The 22653-nt window shown below is 46.0% G+C and overlaps 1 protein-coding gene across 1 annotated transcript in view; it reads left to right on the top strand.

Annotated features, from left to right (window-relative positions):
- The first annotated feature begins 12036 nt into the window (after positions 1-12036).
- RAMP3 (receptor activity modifying protein 3) overlaps positions 12037-22653 on the top strand; it is a 78046-nt gene continuing 67429 nt past the window's right edge. Inside the window, exon 1 of the mRNA XM_056857811.1 lies at positions 12037-12088. Within this exon, the coding sequence (XP_056713789.1) occupies positions 12037-12088 (52 nt within the window). The remainder of the gene's footprint in view (positions 12089-22653) is intronic.

The following is a 22653-nucleotide window of genomic DNA, read 5'->3' as shown; positions in this document are numbered from 1 at the left end:
AGGTTCAATCCCCAGCATCTCCAGTTAAAGGGGCCAGGCAAGTAGGTGATGTGAAAGGCCTCTGCCTGAGTCTCTGGAGAGCTGCTGCCGGTCTGAGTAGACTATACTGACTTCGATGGACTGAGGGTCTGATTCAGGTATGAGGCAGCTTCATGTGTGTTCACTTGTGCGTGGTCCAGTGCTGCCAGGCGCTAGGAAGTGGGAAAAGTATTTGGTATTTTCCTACAGGTAGTGAAGCAGACAGTTACTTAAACCTTCAAAAGGAGAAGGGCAGGTTGAGAGCCCAGAGAGGGAGAAACCAGTGGGCGGAGCTGCCCAGATAGCCCCTGGGAAGAAGGCAAAGCCAGCGGGTGGAGAGATGCTTCACCTGCAGCCGGCCAGGCAGGGGCGAAGTGAGTGGAGTCGGGAGCGGTGACTACCTGGCATTGTTGCTGCACCTCGGTGGCTTTGCCCGGTGCTCATGGCTGGGCTGTGGAGATGGCTGCTGGCGGCGAGCCGTGGCTGTGCCGCCTCCCCTTAAGCCTGCTTTGGCACGGAGATGCCTTGCAGGATGGAGACGTTCCTGCAGATTGTGTCTCAGTGCTTGGCCATTGGCCTGAGCCCCTGAGGCAGGTCCGAGGCTACCTCGTGGCCAGGCAGGCATTGAGAGGAGCCGCTGCAGGGCGATGAGGATAACCCACCAACATAAAAATCTTGACCCACAGTGTCCTTCAAAGTCTGCAGAGATGCTAGTTTAACACTGGAATAAAGAGGGAACGGTGTGACATTTTTAGGAGGGATGCAGAACAGTGCACTACAGACATCCAAAAAGGGGGGGGGAGTAGTGGCCAATGCACTGATATCACCAGCAAACTATCGTATCTTTGTGAATACAGTCCAACTGTCTCTGTTTTTTTTTTTCAAGGGAAGGAAATCTTAGGAGATGCATGGGGGTGGTGGTGAAACTGGGTAGCTGAGTGCCCTGTATTCAGACTGCATAGATTGTGCAGTCCTGTAATAAATATTTACCTATGTTTATGGGCCTTTGCAACTTGCAGCGGTTTCCTTTCTTCTTTATGTAATGACTTTTGAAGGGGGGTTGTTGACCACATGTAGGTGTCCCTCAATGTAATGGCAGCTTTTGCTGTGGAGCACCTGGGCAAAAAGAAAAGAAGAATTGTCTTGCTCTGTCACCCGCCCTGTCATGGGTGATGTCCCACCCTCACCAGGAATACTACCGTACTCTTCTTCTTTTTCTTTTTTTGCAGTACTGTGCAGAATAAATACAACTGAAATGACAAGGGGGGGAAAACCTCCAAAACTATGGGGGGAAAGCAGGGGTGCAGAATGATTTCCCAGAAAGCGTTTCCATGCGACACAATTTGACCACGGGGGAAATCTGTGGTAAGCTGTGCATGTGGAAAAGGTCCAGGTTGCGGCTCTGCAGATTTCCAGGAGGGGAACTCTTCTGAGGAGGGCAGCGGAACAGGCCTGAGCTCTCGTAGACTGTGTACATACTAACAAAGGACAAGGCAGATCAGCTTGGGTGAAACAGAGTTTAATTGTGGAATCTATTTACCTAAACGAGGTAGTGTCCTACCTGGACGAGCTGTGTCCTTTTCAAATAAAACAATAAAGCTGTTCTTTAATCTGAACTAAGCAGTGTTCCTGCGCTAGGTGAAACTTTGAGACTTCTTTAGGTACAAACTGGAGACTAGTTCTTAAGACAACCCTCTCGTTATAAATTTTGAGAAAGGGAGTATCCATTCACAAGTTCACACGCTGTTCTGGCAGAAGTAATTGCAATAAAAAATACACTTTCATGGATAGTAGAGCTAAAGAGGAAGTAGCCAAAGGGTGTAAACATCCATTTGTAGAGTACTAATGACAGCAACCGCTGTGGAAAAAGTGGCGCCTTAGGGGGATAAATATTAAGTAGGCCCTTCAAGAAAGAACTGCTTAGGCTGGGAGATAGCAGGCCAAAATAGCAGCGAGGTAAACACACATTGAGGAATGCATAAGTCTTCCTTCTGTCAGCGATAACAGGTAGTCAAAGTTTAGGGAGAGAAGCCCCTTGGGCCTTAGCCCAGATCAAAACATGATTAATTTTGCACTCATATGAACACCATGTTGACCGTTTCAAAGACTGCAACAGCACCTGTTGGACTTCAGAGGAAAACTCTAATTCTTGGACCGTACCCTCTATGCTGTGACGTTAAGTAAGTTGGGGATGTTGTTGTGATGGAGTACAGGGCCCACCAACAATAAGTTGTGAGCCTTTAGTAATCAAATATAATTCCCGTTGGCTGAAGTCATGAAGGTAGAGAATTAAACCTGGTGGGGCCAGAAAGGAGCTATGAGGATACAGTCTGTACCGTCATTATTTTTGCCAACATCCTGGTTAGGATAAGAAATGGGTACACATTAAAAATGCACCTTCCCATGATATTTGGAAAGCACCACTACAGGGGGTCACTGCTTATCCTGGAACAAAACTATTTTGCATCCTCGTGTTACAAGAAGGTCTATATCTAGAAAACCCCAATAGTAGAACACATGGTATATGTACTGCTCTCTGAGTGACCATTTGTAATTGGGGGAGACATTGTCTGCTGAGCAAATCTACCTGTACATTCAGTGGTCCTGCAATGTAAATACTCTGAAGAACAACTTGATACTTAATCACCCAGTGCCACACTGCAGTAGCCTCAAGGGACAGGCAACTGGAGCCCATTCCACCCTGTTTGTTCAAATAACGCATGACGGATGAGTTGCCTGAATCAGGATGGTCTACCCACTTAGGATATCTGCAAATGAGCTAAGGGCATACTGTATAGCTCTCAGCTCTAACATGTTAGTATGTAACCTCCTGTCAGAGGGAAACATTGTACCTCGCACAGAATAACCTTTTTAATGAGCCCCCCCAGGCAAGGAGTGAAGCATCAGTAGTCATGGTGGTATCATTCTGGGCTGGGCTCCTCCTCCTGGGTTGGCGTTTTGAACCAGCCACTCAGATCATGCTGCAAAGGCTGCCAATACAACGCATCAGTGTTTGGGCGCCTTTTTTGCCTGCTCAGGCAACGTGTCCATTGAGGTGGCCGCTGCCGGGTGCAGGGGCCTCTTTTGGAGTGGCGAGAAGGCTGAGGTGATGCTTCACATACCCCTGTAGGAGGGATAGGGATCGAGAGTGATGTGGAGCGCACACCTTGAAAACCTGACCTTCTTCAGGAGGGTATTGATATCCCTCGAGGGCAGGCTGTACAACCGATTGGCAGAGCAATGCCGATTGAAATTCAAGATCTGTAAAGGTGACTTTTTTGAGGCTTTAGAGATGTGGGGGGGCTTCCCTCCCACTCATTCGTGGCCACCCTTTTTTGACAGCCTGAGGCGCCTTTGAGAGCAGGGTGGTCACCCAAGCTGGGAGGAAAGTTGAAATGCCTGTGAACATTAGTTCTTCAGTTCTTCCTCCCTCTTCCATTAACTGTTTGGGAGGGGGGCAGGATTGCCAGATCCAGTTTGGGGAACTCCTGGAGATATGGGGATGCAGCTTGGGGGATGGCAGGGTCCTCCGTGGGGTACAATGCCATCGATCCCACCCTCCAAAGCATCCATGTTCTCCAAGGGAACTGATCTCTGCAGTCTGGAGAGGAGCTTTAATTACTGCAGGCTCCACCTGGAGGTGAGCATCCTTAGTTCTCTGCAGTACTTTGGGGGAGTTCAGCATGTCATGTCCACCCATTAGTACAGGGCATTGCAAAGGTTGTGACTCCTGTGCGCTAATCTGCTTTTAAAAACTGTAATCCTTGCAGCAGCCCTGCATCAAAGGCACCCTGCCAGGCAGGCACATCCTCTGGAGGAGGAGGAGGAGAAACAAGCACTGGAAGAGGAGTCGCTGCTACCATAGGAGAAGATGCAGAAGGAGGGCCCAGGGTGGCAGGGCACCCTCCTGCAGAACAGGAGACACCCTTGGCACTGTTAGGTGGATTGGGAATTGGTTGACCAACCGAACCCAAAGGGTGCTCATTAATGGCACAACTTCATCCTGGAGAGGAGTGACCAGTGGGGTACCACAGGGGTCTGTCCTGGGACCGGTACTATTTAATATTTTTATAAATGACTTGGATGATGGAATAGAGAGCATGCTAATCAGATTTGCAGATGACACCAAGTTAGGAGGGGTAATTAATATCCCGGAGGGTAGGGACAGATTTCAGAATGACCTCGATAGACTGGAGAGCTGGGCCATAAGCAATAAAATGGATTTCAATAGGAAGAAGTGTAAAGTACTTCACCTAGGCAGAAACAACATAAGGCACAGGTACAGGATGGGAGAGAGTTGGCTTGACAACAGTACATGTGAAAGAGATCTGGGAGTCTTAGTGGTCCACAAACTGAACATGAGTCAACAGTGTGATATGGCGGCTAAGAAGGCCAATGCAATTCTGGGCGGCATCAATAGGAGTATTGTGTCTAGATCAAGGGAAGTAATACCACTGTATTCTGCATTGGTCAGACCTCACTTGGAATACTGTGTCCAGTTTAGGGCTCCACAATTTAAGAAGGATGTTGACAAGTTGGAATGTGTCCAGAGAAGGGCGACCAAAATGGTCAAAGGTCTGGAATCCATGCCCTATGAGGAGAGACTTAGGGAGTTGGGTTTGTTTAGTTTGGAGTAGAGAAGGTTGAGGGGAGACATGATAGCCATGTTTAAATATTTGAAGGGATGTCATGTTGATGAGGGAACTAGCTTGTTCTCTGTTGCTCCAGAGACTAGGACACAAGTAATGGATTTAAACTAATAGAAAAGCGATTCCACCTAAACATTAGGAAGAACCTTCTGACGGCAAGAGCTGTTCAACGGTGGAATGTGCTGCCTCGGAGGGTGGAGGTCTTTAAACAGAGGCTGGATGGCCATCTGTCGGGAGTGCTTTGATTGTGGGATCCTGCATGGCAGGGGGAGGGTTGGGGTCACTGGGGATGTGGGGGGAGGTAGTCTTTAATTTCCTGCATTGTGCAGGGGGTTGGACTAGATGACCCTGGTGGTCCCTTCCAATTCTATGATTCTAAGGTGTGTGAATAGTCATTCATCTGGTGGATGGGGCAGCCAGCGAAAACAAAAGTGGTCATTTGCCAGCCTCTTAGGTTGACCTTACTGTCCTTCCTTGCAGGTGGGCCACTAGGAGCACAACCTCACCAGGGAGCTGCTGCACGTGGTAAGCATCCAGCTGCAGGGAATTTGTGTGGGGGAGGGGAACATGGTTCAGCGGTAAAGCTTCTACTTTGCATGCAGAAGGTTTCTGGCTCAATCTGTGCTAAGGACGGGTGAAAGGATGAGGTGGTAAGGGATGTGAAAGATCCCTCCCTATTCACGCAAAGAGTCACTGCCAGTCTGAGCGGATAACAGTGCATTGAAAGCACCAAGGCATCTTCATGAGTGGATGGGAATGGGTTTCCAGTGTATTTGTATGTACTTACTGTTTCACTTTTTTGTTTTGTTGGCAGGGGGTTGAAGTGCCTCTATGCAGACAGAGAACCCTGGCTCCTTCAGGGAGGTTGCAGAGTCCCTGCAGGGGAAGAACTTCACCCTGATGTTGTTTTGGACTCCAATCCATAGGGACTGCCTTTATCATGGCTTTTGTGGGTCACTGTCTGTGACCTTTCCTGGAACTAGGTGCATGTGCTTCACCAATGTTAACCTGAGGCATTGTTTCACCATGGGGAAAGCGTGGGTAGGAGCCCTGTGATCCCCTAAGAGATGTAGCTGGAGAAGGCATCTGGAGCATTTGCATGGCGTAGTGGTTAAGAGCGGTGGTTTGGAGCGGTGGAGTCTGATCTGGAGAACCGGTTTTGATTCCCCATTTCTCCACATGAGCGGCGGAGGCTAATCTGGTGAACTGGATTTGTTTCCCCACTCCTCCACACAAAGCCAGCTGGGTGACCTTGGGCTAGTCACACTCTCTCAGCCCCACCTACCTCCCAGGGTGTCTGTTGTGGGAGGGGAAGCGAAGGAGATTGTAAGCCGGTTTGAGTCTCCCTTAAATGGTGGAGAAAGTCAGCATACAAAAACCAACTCTTCTTCTTCTTCTCTTTGAAGGTGTTCCTGACCATTTCTGCAAGCTCCGTTTAGAAACTGGACTGCACTAACCTGGGCTGAACAGGAGGAGGGGGGAGTACATTGCCCCTTGATGGTAGCTCCTCTGGGTGTGATTGCGCGGCAGAGCTGTTGTCAGGGAGGCATTCAGTACCATCACTTCTGCAGTGCCTAATAGGGCCGACTCTTGTAATGGTGCCATTTTTGTGTCTTTTCCCCCAGCTGTGGCTTGCCACTTCGTCTTCTGCAGCTGTTGCCCCTGCCTTCCCTTTCTGTTTCACTGCAATTGCGGCTGCTGCCTCCGACTTTTTGTGCACGTGAGATGAGAAGACCCGGGACCTAGTCTTCCTCTGAGAGATAGCCGTCAGAGCTTCCCTCAAGGCCGGCCGCCATTAAGTCTCCTTCTGCAGGCCAGAAAGTTGGAGGGAAGAGAAAAAAAAGGGGGGGGGAGAAAGAGGCAAAACTGTAGAGTGTAACGGTGGAGATAAGTAAAGGATAAGAAGGAGTTCTCAAACAGAAGAGACAGTGGTGAAAAAGGAGCTAGAAAGGAAAAATGGATTTCCCCTAAGTTTCTATCTAAATAGCTGCAGAGCTTTGCTTCTTTGCTGCTCTCCCTAGTGAGGCAAGAAGTAAACTTAAGAGAGGGAGAGTCCCACCCGAGAGACAGGAAGCTGCAAGTTCAGTCCTGCTTCCGTAAGCAGAGAGTGGGCATCACCCAAGCTTCAAGATGCCCTCCTCCTCAGAGCGAGAATGGAAGAAGTTTTCATAAAAAGTGGCAGAGCCCTGTGATGCCAATGGGACGCAAGCAGTGTTGTCTGGATAGGTAAAAAAACAACAACCCTATTTGCAGCCAAACCAGTTGTGTCTGAATTGACACAAAACATCATTTATCAATCCACTGTTCAACTAGATTATAAGGTCAGTTTGAAAGGGGCCCAAAACTATAAGGCCGGGGTACAAAGGGGTGGTTACTCATAACAGCCTGTCAGGCAATGCCCCTGTGACTTGCCTTTTTTATGGGGAGCTGGTTTTATGGTTGTATGTATGTTATGACAAAGGAAGCAGATTTGTGCTTTCCCAGTAAGACTTCCTGCCAGGCAGGTGGTGGCAGTGCTGTATGTGTGGGGTGATTGAGTAGGGATGCACATGGGCATAAGGTGTCTGCTTTTGGTGGATGAGAGCCGGTATAATTGGGAGAATATAATTGGTGATGAATTGAAGCAGCCTCTCTCCCATCCTCACCTGTACCCAACTCGATTGTGACAAGTGGTTAAGGCAGCTTGTTTGGAACCAGAATATAAAAAATGGGGATGCCTAGAGAGAAACAATACAGGTCTTGTGCAATCACTCAAGACTTGTAAGGAGATGCCAGTGAGGTAACTGAGCTCCAATTCAGAGGCCTTTTATAACATATAACTCAGGAGAAGAAGAAGAAGAGTTGGTTTTTATATGCGGATTTTTCTCTACCTTTTAAGGAGATCGAACCACCTTACAATCCTTCCCTTCCTCTCCCCACAACAGACATCTTGTGAAGTAGGTGTGGCTGAGAGAGTTCAGAGAGAACTGTGACTACGTCAAGCTCACCCAGCTGGCTTCAAGTGTAGGAGTGGGGAAACCAACCCGGTTCTCCAGATTAAGAGTCCACCGCTCTTAACCATCCTGGTGAAGCTTGTGAGCCAGGGGAGTTTGGAGTAAGCTGTATCTGAAAGAAGAAGCCCCCTTTGCCAAAAGGTTTCAGGTCTCCGAAGTCCTGTTCTGTGACGGAGTTGGTGCTGTTGCAGATGTTGTAACTGTGCTTGAAAATGTTGTGGAGGTTAGAGTATTGGATTGAGATCTGGGACCTCCCAGGTTTGAATCCCCACTCTCCTACAGACGCTCTCTGGGTGGCTTTAGGCCAACCACTCATTCTCAGCCTAACCACTTTCACAGGGTGGTTGTGAGGATGACATTGAGGGGAAGGAGAATGATGTTGTCAACAACTTTGGCTCCCCATTGGGGATTAAAGCCCAGTTTAAATACCAAAAATAAATAAATAAATGGTGAGGACATGTAAAGAAGAACCTTTCTTTATTAACAGGATTTATAACCTGCCTTTCTCCTGGGACAAAACACAAGGCAGCTTCCAACAATATAATCGAAATCCTCTCATAAGAACCTTAAAGACATGGTGGATTGAAAATATATCAGCATCATCAGTAAAACAGTTGCCAGCCCTCTCAGGAAGAATTTTAGGTCACGGCGACAAAAGCCCCTCAGAACGATTCAGATTGATGTTGTTTCTGGAAACTCAAGGAAATAAGGTTGCCAGAGGAATGTCTCTGACTGTACAGCTGAGAAATTTAATTGCATATTAAATGGGGATGTTTCCCCCCCCCCATCACTTGAAATTTGTGAGGATCATTTGGGAAAGGGCTGCAATTCTTGAAAATTGGAATTCAGTTGGATGAGGGATAATAGGTTTCCCACTGGAACTAGTGGAAATGAAAACCTATAAAGAAAATAAACGTGTGTAATAAATACATTAAAGAGTGATTTTAAAAACATTAACACAAAATGCAACAAATTATTCACATCTTTGCCAAGGATTGACCCAAATCCCATAGGCTGCGTTTCAAGTTCCACCCTTCTCCTGCCATTTGTTTGTTCCTTACCTTCCTTTCTACCTTGTGGAACTCAAAGCAGCTTATAACATAAATAAAACAGCTATTATAAAAACACATAAAAGACCCCAATTTAAAATCTCCCATTAGGATTGCCAATAAATAAAAACTAAATTAGTCAAATGCAGTTCTAAATAAAACCCTCTTCAACTGCCTCCTGAAGTTCAAAAGTGAGGGGGCCAGGTACACCTCCCTGGGGAGGTTGTTCTATAATCGTGGGGCTGCCACTGAAAAGGCCCTCTCTCGTGTATCCACCAAACAAGCTTCTTTCATTAGTGGGACAATCAGGAGGGGCCTCTCCTTGTGATCTTCATTCCTAGGCAGAATTAGAATATGCATAAAGAATTAGCATATAGAATATGATCATACATATGCCACAGCAGGTTTGCGCATACAGTTGTGAGAAGTCCTTATTGCACAGTTAGGTGCACACTGAGCCTACGGAAGCAGGGGTTCTGGGTCAAAGGTGCATCAACTGGGATGTACACGTTCCACAAATCCCACTATATGGGTAGCTGATGACTCGATCGAGTGCTCATGTGCCTGTGAGGAATGTATGAAATCCCCACCATTGTGCCACCATGGCTTGGAGGAACCTGTCAGAAAAGATAATTGAAGTCCCACAGTACCCATACTTTGGACAAAGGACAGGCCTTTGTCTGAGACAATCTTTGTCAGCTCAGCCAGGAGAGTCACTAGGCAGGGGGGTTGGGTTCAGAAAGGTGAATACAGCAGCAACACATATGGTGGGCACCTGGTCATTGAGACTTTGGTGCCAGTAGTCTTATTTGCCTCTGACCTGACATACTGTAGTAGCAACAGCTGTATGGGCAGTGGCAGCTGGTGTTAGATCCAGAACTCCTTTATTAACTCTTTATTAACTCTTCTCACAAACACTTATCATATGTGGTATCATATGTCACTTCCTTGGTTTGCCAAATAGGAACACCTTCCCTCCTCAGGCCATTGTTAACTAGGGTTGCCAACCTTCTGGTTGGGCCTGGAGATCTCCTAGAATTACAACAGATCTCTAGACCACAGGGATCAGTTCCCCTGTAGAAAATGGCTGCTTTGGAGGGTGGACTCTAAGGCATTATAGCCTGATGACTTCCTTCCCCTCCCCAAACCCCACCCTCCCTAGGATGCACCCCCTAAATCTCCAGGAATTTCCCAACCCAGGGTTGGCAACCCTACTCTTAGCTCCCTCTGCTAAACAAGCTGTGCAAAAAATGGGGGGAAAAACTTCACTAGGCTAGTACAAACTGATTGGGGTAGTAGGAAGGAATAGGGACTTTACAACCCCACTCTTCCCATGTTATCCCCCTGAAAACTGCCACCTTCACGCTGTAACTCAATGTATTTGTGTGTGGGGAGGAGATATATAACTATCTTTTTCTGCAGAAGGGGTAACAGCAACTTTTGTTGAGGTGATAAACAGCGCAAGGGAAGAATCAACCCCCCCACTCCTGGCCATGAAATCAAAACCTCAGAGGCTGCAGTCTGTCAAAGAAAAAGCATCTTTTAATACGATCAAGAAATTGCACGTAACGTGTCATTCTATCTTAAGCAGGACTTCAGTGAAGCCGGGTCATTGTTCAGTTTTATTGAAGTGAAATCAGTTAGTATACTCAGCTGCTCTTTAATCCCCGAAAAGGGCCCTTCCTGGCTGTCTCGGATATGTCCTGCTGGGGGAAAAAAATCTAATTTAATTGTCGCTACTGGACCAAAGTTCCATTTTGACAAACGGGTTCAAAGAGCAGATGTCTCATTCTTCCCCTCAGGATGCGGTTGCTCGTGAAGGGAATGAAACTGTTTTTGGTGAAGGATCCTGGTCCAAATGTGCCTTCCTTCCCCCTTCTGATTGAGGTGGTCACCGTCAAACCCCCCCCCCCCCGAAAGGTTTTTTTCCACAAAACTGGCTCCCCTCTTTTTCGCCTGTTGAAATGAGTCCCTTTTGCTGTCAGGACTGTCCCCCTCTTTTTATCTTGGCAAATGACATGTCAAGGTTGTGTCTGAGGAATGTGGCAATACTGTTAACTGGCTGCAGGCAGCTAAGGTGCTATTTACACAGCCCAAGTCATGCACTTTCAATGCACGTTGAAGGTGGATTTTATTGTGTGAACTGGCAAAATCCCCTTGCAAACGATCGTTAAGGGGCAGTGAAAGTGGATCGAAAGTGCATCATTTGGGCTGGGTAAGTAGCTGGGTAAGTGTCTGTCTATCTGTCATGTGTGTGAACAGCTTGCTTCCATGTGTGAATTAACTCCCTACCTCCAGCACAGAAGGAGATGATCTGAGAATAAGACGAACAGCCAGAGGTATTCTTCACGGAGATTTGCTTCTCTTTCGACGCTGTTTTGCGTCGGTGGCAAATTTTTGTCACTATTTTTGTCACTATTTTTTTTTAAAAGGCAACCTCCAGAAAACAAAAACTCCAGCAAACAGGAACAATTGGAGCTGATGCCTTAAGAAATACTGGTACAGGCTGAGTTCCTTTATCTGGACTGCTTGGGATCAGAAGTGGTGCATATTTTGGATCTTTCCGTATTTTAGAATATTTGCATTCCTCCCGACAGCTGAACTGAGCAGTCGGTTTGATAAAATCCCATTTTCAGATACCAGAAAGAAACTACGGGATGAACCAGGCACAAAAGAGCGCACAGAGACTTGGGCCATTTATTCATGGAAGGTTTTGCATTGGATTTGTCACTCTCTAGATGCCCATTTCCCCCATCTGCATTCTCAAAACTCTGCATGGCGGCTTATTGTTGAGTTTTGAGAATATGGATGGGGGGGAAAAGTGCATCTAAAGAGTGGCAAATCCAATGCAAAACCTTCCACGAGACTGATGTCCTCCTTTCTCTCCCTCTCCCCGTTCACAGCCGACTTTTGTGCGGGTGAGCGGGACCCCTTCTGGCAGCGGCCGGTGGGTGGCTTCCAGCTGTGCTTCCCTTCCCTTGGAGGATCCTAGAATAGCCCCCCACATCCTCATCCTCCTTCCCAAGGCAGAGGGTGGGGTGGGGTGGGGGAAGGAGGCTCCCGAGAGGAAATGGCATGCCGAGCTGGCTGTTGGAGGGGGCGGAGGGGCTGTCCGTGCAGGGAGGGGCAGGAGGGTGGGATTTGGGGCTGGCGAAAGCCCACCGCCCTCCCCAAGCTGCTGCTGGCGACTTGATGCTGCAGAAGGAAGAACCGGCTGCCTGGCGGAGAGCGCAGCGGATGAGGGTCTGGGCTTGCTTCGGGGGTGCCCAGGCGAGCTGCTTTTCTCCCAAACTCCCAGCTGCATTTACTGCTCGAGAAAGACTCAGGATGGAGAGTCATGCTTTGTGGTTGGTGCAACTTTTCCTCTTCGCACTGTGGGGTAAGTCCATTGCCTTGCTGGTCGCAGACTGGTTCCAAGCCAGTGTCCGTGCAAGCAGTATGCATGTTCTGCCGTTGTCCTGCATGGGTGGATTTTTAAAAATTTAAGGTATGCATACGATTCGCCTCTAAACCTTGTATTAGGAGGGCATGGCTGGGCAGCGGATAGGTTCTGCTGGCAAAGACAAAAGGAGTTTTGCGAAGTTGAACATCTCTGGCATTCAATTCCTTCCTGGCCGTGATGCGATCTTAGTTTGGAGAACCAAGGCAGGTCCGGAAAGCAGGCTTGATAAAGATTTTTTTTTATTACATACCAGAAGAAAAGGGGGGGGGGGATAGTAAAGTTTGTAGATAAACACAACCACCCACTGGCCCCTGTATGTAGCAGCAGCTGTGTTTATAGGAGGATGTGATGCTTGTGGAAGGGTTCAAGGCACTGGATTTCATCCTCTGCTTCCTGATCTACGTAGCTCTTTTCTGTTATTACAGGCATGGAAACCATTCATCCTGTACACTTTGGACCGACCACTGAGCTTTACAACATCCATTTCGTTTAAACTTGTACCAGTCCTGTGATGTAGGGTGTTCTCCTATCCTGTAAAGCGGCTTGGACCAGCGAGGCAGTGCCTGCAAACTTCGCTCAGGTCACCCAGTAAGGGCCATTTCAACAATACAGAGAAACAAACCCAAGCTCATCATGGGGGAGGGGGTACCAAAAGGAAGAAGAAGCAGGTTTTCATATCCCACTATTCTCTACCGAAAGGAATTTCAAAGTGGCTTAACAATCACCTTCTCCCCCACCCCCAAACAGGCACTTTGTGAGGTAGGTGAGGTTGAGAGAGTTCAAAGAGAACTGTGACTGGCCCAAGGTCACCCAGTAGGCTTCACTTGGAGGAGTGGGGAATCAAACCCAGTTCACCAGATTAGAGTCTGCCACTCATGTGGAGGAGTGGGGAATCAAACTTGGTTCTCCAGATTAGAGTCTGCCGCTCTTAACCACTATATCATGCTGGCTTTCTGAAAGGGGAACTACTACACCAGTTGCAGCTCCTCAGTAAGCGTACTTGTGCGATGCTGGCGTTGTATTCACGTACTAGTTAGTCTTGTGTGTGTAAAGTGCCGTCAAGTCGCAGCCGACTTATGGCGACCCCTTTTGGGTTTTCATGGCAAGAGACTAACAGAGGTGGTTTGCCAGCGCCTTCCTCTGCACAGCAACCCTGGACTTCCTCGGTGGTCTCCCATCCAAATACTAACCAGGGCTGACCCTGCTTAGCTTCTGAGATCTGACGAGATTAGTTTTAGGCGTCTGTTTTCAGACGTGTAACGTGGGGAAGTCTTTCCTCATGGGTGGAGCTTGAACCCATGTTCACATTAAGCATTATCTGCTTGTTTTCCAGTGACTTCCTTGGAGCATCTGTGGTAGGTGGAACACCATGGATCTTATGTTTGTATATTTTATATTTAAATCAGAAACTTGGACCACTGCCCTCGTAACTATTTCTGTCAGGGATAGATTAGGGTGGTAAAACAGCCCTGGAGTAAGTGTAGCCAAGTAGTGTAAGCAGAGCCTGGGGTGGTGGAAGTATCATGTGGTTCGCTTGATACTGCCCTGGGCTTAGACAGCAATGCCAATGGGCACAGGTTCGCCCATCCTATTGTGGCAGTGGCCTGGGTCTGAGCCGAATGCACCCTCTTCGCTGCCAGCTCTCCAGGGGGCATTTGGCTCAACTTGTTCCTGGCTGTCAGCGGCCCACGGGTATCTTTCCTCATAAGTGAAAAAGCCAGGTGACCCAAATTCTGCCCGGACCTGGATGGCCCAGGCTAGCTTGATCTCGGAACCCAAAGCAGGGTCAGCCCTGGTTAATACTCGTATGGGAGACCACCAAGGAAGTCCAGGGGTTGCTGCACAGAAGGTCCCTCCACGGTCACTGTTTGGTTTGACTGTGAAAGCGATAGCAAAATCTCTGGAGAACCGCTGAGGTATCAGAGTCCTTGTTAGACGGCCAGTGTTCGTATCCAGTGCAAAACTGTATGCTGGAAACCCTCCATAGCCGATGATAAAAGATATGGATGGAAGAAGTGGGACTCCTATTAGTTCTGTGAGGTCGATCCTATTTTTGTAGTGTAAGATAAAAATACAGAAGATGGATTCTGTCATTTACTGTTCTCGTGCAATGAAAAGCTAGAGTTAGGTATCCCATACAAACATTACACTGCCTGTATTGTGCTGTTAATCTGATCTGGATAGCCCGATGTTCTCAAATCTCAGAAGCTAAGCAGGGTCAGCCCTGCTAAGTGTCTGGATGGGAGACCACCAAGGAAGTCCAGGGTCGCTATGCAGAGACAGGCAATGGCAAACCATCTCTGAAATCTCCTACTTTGAAAACCCTACAGGGTTGCCATAAGTTGGCTGCAACAGGACAGCACTTTCCACCACCAAGTTTTTTTCTTGTTTTTCCTTTCTTTTTTTTGTATGTGGGCAACTCTGCTTTGCAGCTACGGTTACTTTTTTCCTTTGCTTCTGATCTGTGGCCTTTTATGTGTGGCTGTTTCCCTCGCTGTCACCCCTCTGATGGCTTTAGGTCTTTGTTTTGATTATGCATGCCTTTTTCCAGACGTCAGACGTCAATGCGCTCTCCACCGGCATTGCCTCGCTTTTCCTCCACGTTTTCAAATTTGAGATAAAACAGGTCCCTGGAAACGTGGGCAGAATCAGGGAAACACAGGGGGAAAGCAAGGCGATCTCTGATGGCCGGAAACGGCATGCATAATCAAAAGACAGTCGTCAGAGGGGTGACGGTGAAGGAAACAGCTATGATTAAAAGGCCTTAGTTTCATCTTTGATGAAAATTCCATCCCTTAGTTAAGTGAGTTCTATATATATTTATATTGCAAATGAAAATTAGTAAAAATTATATGCCTTTTTAAAAAAGCAGTGGGTTATCTGTCCAAGGACAGGATTTACAACTCCCCCTTCCTTGCAATAGAAAACATCTGTTCCGAGCATTAGACCAGTATCTCTTGGGAAAAGAGACTTTGTTCACTTTGGGTTTCCCCCATTTATTTTCTCCCTCCCCCATTATCAGTTAGTTGCAATGTGAAATATTTGACTTAAGAGCTTGGTAGTGCTGTAAGAAACATAAAACAGGCTCCCCTGCAGCACAGCAGATGGCTGGAGACACAAAGCTGAAAAAGAATTTTAAAAAATAGAGCCAAGTATATCCTTACGAAGACTGCAAACATAATTTCAGTGTGTGTATGTTAGGACTCTGTTTTTCCCCCCTTTTTATTTGAACATATTTTAATTGAGATAATAAATATGCATTGTTTTGATAATATTTGAGGTTAGCTTCTTACTCTCAGAAGTAATGAATCGACTAGTCTTTTCTTAGGGTCATTTCGCACATTTAAAAAAATCTTAGGCACAAATCTGAAAAATTTAATAACACAGAGCAAAGAAAAATGCTTGGAAACAACATGTAATGCCAATAATGTTGCCAACTGTCCAGGGTGGGTGGGGGATGTCCTGTCCTACTATTAGGGGTTTAATGAATGAAAATGCGTAATTGACGCTTTTTATGATATGAAGTTGAATACCACCACCTGATAGCTGCTTATAGATGAAACTGATATTAAAGAGAAGGGTCGAGGGGCCATTTTAAAAGTTGGCAACCCTTATCATCAGACTGCCAAGATGGACTGCAGCTTGCTTACAAGTCAACGCTCAGGAAACCAAGATTGCTGCCATGTAATGTGTGGAATGGCCCTCTAGGCCAGGGGTCTTCAGTCTTTTATAGTTGAAGAACCAGGTTATGTCAAAAGTCAGAGCAAGAGATCGGTAAAGAGCCTATATAAGAGAGCTCATTCACATTACTGAAACTATACAATTTAATAGCAGTATAGCTGTTTCTGAACCGTATCATAGAGGATATGCACGTTAGAACTGTAACATGGAGTTAGGGACAGAGGGGGGATTTCTCTAGAAATCTGAAGAAAGCCCCAGGGTTGCAGAAGTATCTGAAATCGAAAAAAGAAGAAAAGGGGGGATTACAAGTCCCCAAAATTACAGAAATAATGCCTGTAGCTTTAAGTAAAGAATGCCAACTGAATTCTCACTGGTGGTTGGGGGGTTGCTAGGCAACCACAACAATATTGCAAAGCCTTCCAAACCTTGGTTTCTGGGGCTGGGGTGGGGGAGGGAGTAGGAGCAGACTGGGAAGCAGAAACAACCCTGGAAAATATCCCACCCTCTTCCACTGTCATGTCCCCTGATGGGCTTAAACCTTAGCTTAAATATTTCATTTTCTTTTTAAAAGAGCCATATTTGGTTCCATATTGATCCGAATTTGGCTCTGGGGCCATAGGTTGTAGACCCCTATGCTAGTCAACCATTACAGCTTAATCACACCAAATAACAAAAATGTAGAATGATAGTCCCAAAAGCATCCCAGAGGCATATCCAACTACCTGTCCCAAATGCAGGATCTCTGATAGAGCACAAATGCCCATCGCATCCCCATTTCCGTTGCAGCTTTTCTACAACTTTAGTCAGGAAATAGTTGTATGAGAGTGCAGCTTTGGCTGATGCATGCAGCGTGGAGCTGGCTTTCTTCTCTTTATGCTCTCTAGGATTGCCAGCAAGTCCCCCAACAGCAGCTGTTCTCTCTGATCATTGGTTTTGCCTCAGGGTTGGCAACCGGGGTGGGGTGGGGGTCATGATCCTCCACAGTGGGTTCAGTTTGACTCTGGGGTCTCCAGAGTCCAAACCTTGAGCTGCAAAGGCCATGGTGCACCAGAAGCTAAACGTGGACCTGTAGAATAGAGAGCTCGAGCAAGCGAAGCACGTTAAACAGATGGGCACCCAAACTGCCTTCCCCAGAAGGTTATCAGGTAGTCTGAACTGGTGCATTTTAAACCATTCTGTCCACTAGGGTTGTCAGCTCTGGATTGGGAAATACCTAGAGATTTTTGGGGCAGAGCCTGAGGAGGGCGGAGTTTAGGGAGGGGACGGACTTCAATGCCATAGAGTCCAATGGCCAAAGCGGCCACTTTCTCCAGGGGAACTGATCTCTATTGGCTGGAGATCAGTTGTAATAGCGGGAGATCTCCAGCCACCACCTGGAGGGTGACAACCCTCCCCATATGTGTTGTTCCGTTACACCATGAGCAGAAATCACACATTACGTGGAATCACAGGCATACATGTCAAAGGTTTTGCTGCCTATTTGTTCCCTGTTGACATACTGCAGTCAGGCTGATCCTCTGGTGGGAAGCATAGCCACTTGGTACCTGACCACCAGAGCAGAGCATGACAGGACAGCCAGACAGTGGACCAAGAGATACACGACATAAATAACGTGACTACTTTTGTGCAATGTGAAGGATGCAGCTTTGTGGTGTGCAATGAATCTTTATAACCTTTACAATACGGACCTCAGTACATATGATATCCTGATTCTGCTCTCTGCTTTTATCCTTTTGAAGATTGGGATACTACTTTCCCCTCTCCTTTTCCTCCCCCTGCCACTCCCACCCTCTAAAAGGTAAATGCTATTAAGAGTAGAACTTTGTAGCTGTAAATTAGTCATGTTTAATATGCCTACTTGCAAGTTTTTGTATCTTTGGTATATTAAAAAGCATTTTGTGATGTAACTAACTATACTGTTCCTGAAGCCAAGCAAATATTATAGTCCACTTTAACCTAATTCATTATCTGTCTGAAGTTATTCAAGGTAGCTGCAGATTATTAGGAAAATTATGTCACTTGTATTAAGCCCAGATTTATTTTCGATATGCTGTGTAAACTGTTTTAAATTTAATAATTTCAAATAAATAAATAAATAAATAAATAAATAAATAAAGGGCTGGAATGCCACTTTCTTTCCTTATGGCCAGTTGGCTCCCTTCTGTATAATAGCCACAGTTCCCCTATGAAACTGATGCTTAGAGTATCATGGTTTGTGCCGGCATGTTTACTTTGGATTTAATTTATAAGCAGGTCTTAAACTGGGCTATGGTTCTCCAGGACTGACAACTGTTTTCATTGCCGGGGTGCAGTTTTTGGAATGTTCGACTAAAGTGCCTCTGAGCATACATAGAGATTTTTTCCCTTACCATTTGAATAACTGGCTAGGGTCTCCACATATCAGGTATTAGGAGAAGATCTTCCCAAACAGGCAGTGTTATGGTGATTCCCATCCCTGTGAGAAATTAAGCCCTAAAAGATGAAGAGTTGGTTTTTATATGCCAATTTTCTCTACCTTTTTAAGGAAGAATCAAACTAGCTTACAATCTCCTTTCCTTCCTCTCCCCACAACAGACACTTTATGAGGTAGACCGGGCTGAGAGAGCTCGAAGAGAACTGTGACTAGCCCAAGGTCACCCAGCAGGCTTCATGTGTAGGAGTGGGGAAACCAACATGGTTCACCAGCTTAGAGTCCGCCGCTCTAAACCACTACACCACGCTGGCTCTCTTGTGTTTAAGGGGTGTATAGTAATTTAAAGAAATTTCCTAAATACTTGTTTTTCTAAACTTTTTATGGACTTTATCATTAATAAGACTTCATCATGGTCATTTTTAAGTACCAGCAGTTTTTCCTGCTTTATTTTGACTTTGTGCAAAAAAGGGATTAAATGAGAAACAGGTTAGCAATGATCTCTTCTTAAAGCACACACAGAATTACATGGTTTAGTCTACAGTTCCAGGGAATCGTGAAAAACCGTGAACATGTTCAGTTACGATGTAAGTGGATTCAAAGTTTGTTAAATCTAGGTGAATGTGGCACTTCGTAATTTTGTTGGATTTCAGTTTTTGGCACAAAAAACTTCACGCTTGGCTTGGTTTTTATAATATGAAGGGGAGAACTGAGTTCAGATTTAGGTTTTCAGGTTAATTGCTTCAAGGAGAGCACATTCATTATGGTCTTATTGGTGTGCAAACAGTCATCGGGGCTCCTTTTATTACAGACTGTATCCTATTGAGATCTGAAGCATTTCCTCAATGAAGATATTGTCTGGCAAAGAACCAGAGAAGAGATTCCCCCCCTCAGTTTTGTTCATGGAACATGCATAATGTGGGTAGCTGTACCAGTGTAAATTTCAAATCTTTGCCATGTGTATGGTTAAGTGGTAAACATCCGTTTGGATTCCCTGAAGAAAATTTAAACGTAATAAACAAATGAACCTGGGTTTGCTGCCATGGAGGGGATGAAATGATCCCGAGTTTGTTCTCAAGTGTGGTTAAAAAACAAAATGAAAATGAAGAATTCTTAAGATCAGGAGGTCAAAAAGACATTAACTCATGTTGTATTTTAAGAGAGGCCTCGGCGATCAGTTTATAGACATTATGTAGCCGTAGATTTTTCTTTGGGCTTCATTAAACCTTTTTGATCCCCTCCTCCAATAACAGTTTGATTTGCTACAGTGGCCCTGACCTGGATGGCCCAGGCTAGCCTGCTCTCGTCAGATCTCAGAAGCAAAGCAGGGTCAGCCCTGGTTAGTATTTGGATCGGAGACCACCAAGGAATACCAGGGTTGCTGTGCAGAGGAAGGCACTGGCAAACCACCTCTGTTAGTCTCTTGCCATGAAAACCCCAAAAGGGGTCGCCATAAGTCGGCTGCGACTTGACGGCACTTTACACACACACACACAACCCTGATGTATATCCCCTCCTCATTTTCTCTACCTGGCCTAGAGCTTTCCTAATAATAAAATTCCTTACAAAGGAAGTATATGTAGCTGTTTAACTTCCCCTTCCCCCTACCTGGATAGGCCAAGCTATCCTGATCACATCAGATCACAGAAGCTAACCAGGTTTGGCCCCGGTTAGCATATGTACAGGAAACCACCAAGGAATTCGTGGGTATCTATGCAGAGGAAGGCAGTGGCAACATACCTCTGTTAGACTCTTGCCCTAAAAACCCTATGGGGTTGCCGTAAGTCGGCTGCGATTTGATGGCACTTTACACACACACACACACACACACACACACACACACACACACACACACACACACACACACCTCTTCCCCTTGCCTGGCTGAAGGCCATCAGAAGAAATCAAGCAGTTAAATCTTCCCTTTGGCCTCAGTAGATTGGGCAGAAATTGGCACTGGTAAGGTTGCCAATTGCCTCTTTAATAGAGGTTCAACATGCAGAAATGGGCAATTGACGGTTTTTTGTGGCATGGAGGTAGATAACATCACTGGATAATTGCTGAAGCGCAAACTAATATTGAAGGGACAGAGGGACCAGTTAAAAAGTTAGCAATCCTTCCCTGAAGTGAGGAGTGTAAACTGAGAATGGTGGGGCAGAGGAGGGGAACTTGTAAACCCATGAGTAGCAAATGTTGCCTTAGAAGGCACTCCATCAGTCTCCCAACTGAGTCCAGAAGCATTTGTTGGCCACTGTAGGAACCAGAGGCCTGACTGATCCAGCAGCTATGTTTTATTTTCTCCCCAGCGTGGTAGACCAACACTGTGGCTTAACTTGTCGAGGTATCTTTCAGCTCCATTTGCAATACACTTGCATGCCCCAGCTGTTGTTGCTTCCTCAGAGGTTTATTGCTTCTGAACATAGAAGTGCCATTTACTCATTGTGGCAAATAGCCATTGGTAAACCTATCCTCCTTCAAATTCATCTCCTTTTATTTATTTATGTTTTGATTTGATTTGTACCTCGCCCTTCCTGGCAAAGCCGGGCTCAAGGCAGCTAACAACAATCGATCCATCTACCCACACACACACGCATTTTAAAAGCCTAAGTAAAACCATAAAACCTAAATTAATACACTATATACTGATGACACCTTGAATGTATTGTTACACCTTAGGGAGAAAACATTTCCACAAATAGTGAAAGGAAGGCCAATGACCAGCAGCAGTACTTTGGAGGGATGAAGACAGAAGAGGAAAGAAAAGGAAAAAAGGGGAGAGGGAAGGGATCGAAAAGGAAAGGAAATGAGGGAAGAAGGGAGAAGAAGAAGAGCTGGTTTTTATATGCCGACGTTCTCTACCACTTAAGGAAGAATCAAACCAGCTTACAATCTCCTTCCCCTGCCCACAACAGACACCCTGTGAAGTAGGTGAGGCTGAGAGAGTTCTAAGAGAGCTGTGACTAGCCCAAGGTCACCCAGCTGGCTTCGTGTGGAGGAGTGGGGAATCAAACCCTGTTCTCCAGATCAGACTCCACTGCTCCAAACCACAGCTCTTAACCACTTCACCACGCTGGCCCTCAAAGCACTAATACTGGGGGCTGAGGAGGCCAGTTAAGATGCATTAAAGCCATCAAAGCGAGTGTACATCACCACCACATCATGTGATGCCTCAGTGGTTTCCCCCATATTGCTACTATTTTGTTTTATTGTATTTTATTTACGTGCGTTATTGTCTGCCTTTCTCACTGAGACTGGAAGTGGATTACAGCATATGGGTTACTGTACGATAATAACCTTAGGGAAGGAAGAGGGACAAACGGGTATTCCCTGCTACAGCTTATACTACAGCTGATAGAGAAAGAAGAATCCCCGCGGCATCGCTATTGCTTAGAAAGCCAGGCTCTATCTTGCAGCCCTGATGGATGGGGCAAGCTGAACTGTGACTGCTTATCCATGCTGATCACAGAAAAGACCCAATGATTTAAAGTGATTACAGTAAGGATTCCTTCCCCTCTACCCGGCGCCCAGCATTAGTGCTTTGATGGCCAGGGGCCAAACTATATTATATGCTTAGATGCATGCAAATTTGTCTCGATTTTTTGTTCCTTTACAAATACAGGTGCAAAAGGCTGCAATTAAAGCACAAGATCTGTGCCCTCCCCCCGGGGGTGTGTGTGTAGGAGTTACCAGTTCTCCATCCCAGTGGTTGCCATTGAAAATTGCATGCACACGGGGAAAAGTAGCTGGAGGGTGTGTGATTTTGTAATGGGAAGCAGCCAGAGGTGGGGTAAAAAAAAATTCCCTCTGTTGGTTTCTGGCTTTAGATTGCAGCTTCCACAGCTGCGTATTCCCAAGAAGGGAGGGAGAGTCAGGAACAAACTCAATTGCTGACAGTTTGGCCATTCCCTGTTTTTGTCTTAAGTCTTTTTAAAGTCATGTGCCAGCATCAGCACATTTTGTGCTCATTCTACAAGTTAATACTGCATTTTGCCTTTGCATTAATATTGGCCACCTTATATATATATAAGTGGAGGGGATGTTATATTAGGTTGCCCACAAGATCTTTAACACTTCCTTTCATTTTCCCCATTCTTCCCTCTCCCCGGTTTCTGGAATTGCCTTGAGCCCAACTTCTTTCTTTTCTATTCTTTATGCTCGCGGACCAACAGGTCATGAGCAAAACAAATTCAATAAATTCAATAATACAGAAATAACCAAAGATACAGAAATACAAAATCTGAGGAGTACAGTTAAAAATGAAGTATAATTAAAAGGCATAGATAAAAATTTTGTAACGGCGAGGGTTACATTTGGATCAGAATCAGCCAATAGCTTTGCAACTATCTCTTGCTTTAAGCTAGGTCCCCCCCTTTGAATGTATACTGTGATCCACATTTATCTCTGGTGAGAT

This window comes from Euleptes europaea, chromosome 11, assembly GCF_029931775.1.
Source record: "Euleptes europaea isolate rEulEur1 chromosome 11, rEulEur1.hap1, whole genome shotgun sequence".
Taxonomy (NCBI): Eukaryota; Metazoa; Chordata; class Lepidosauria; order Squamata; family Sphaerodactylidae; genus Euleptes; species Euleptes europaea.
The sequence above is the reverse complement of the archived record's forward strand: the minus strand, read 5'-3'. Positions and strand labels throughout refer to the sequence as shown.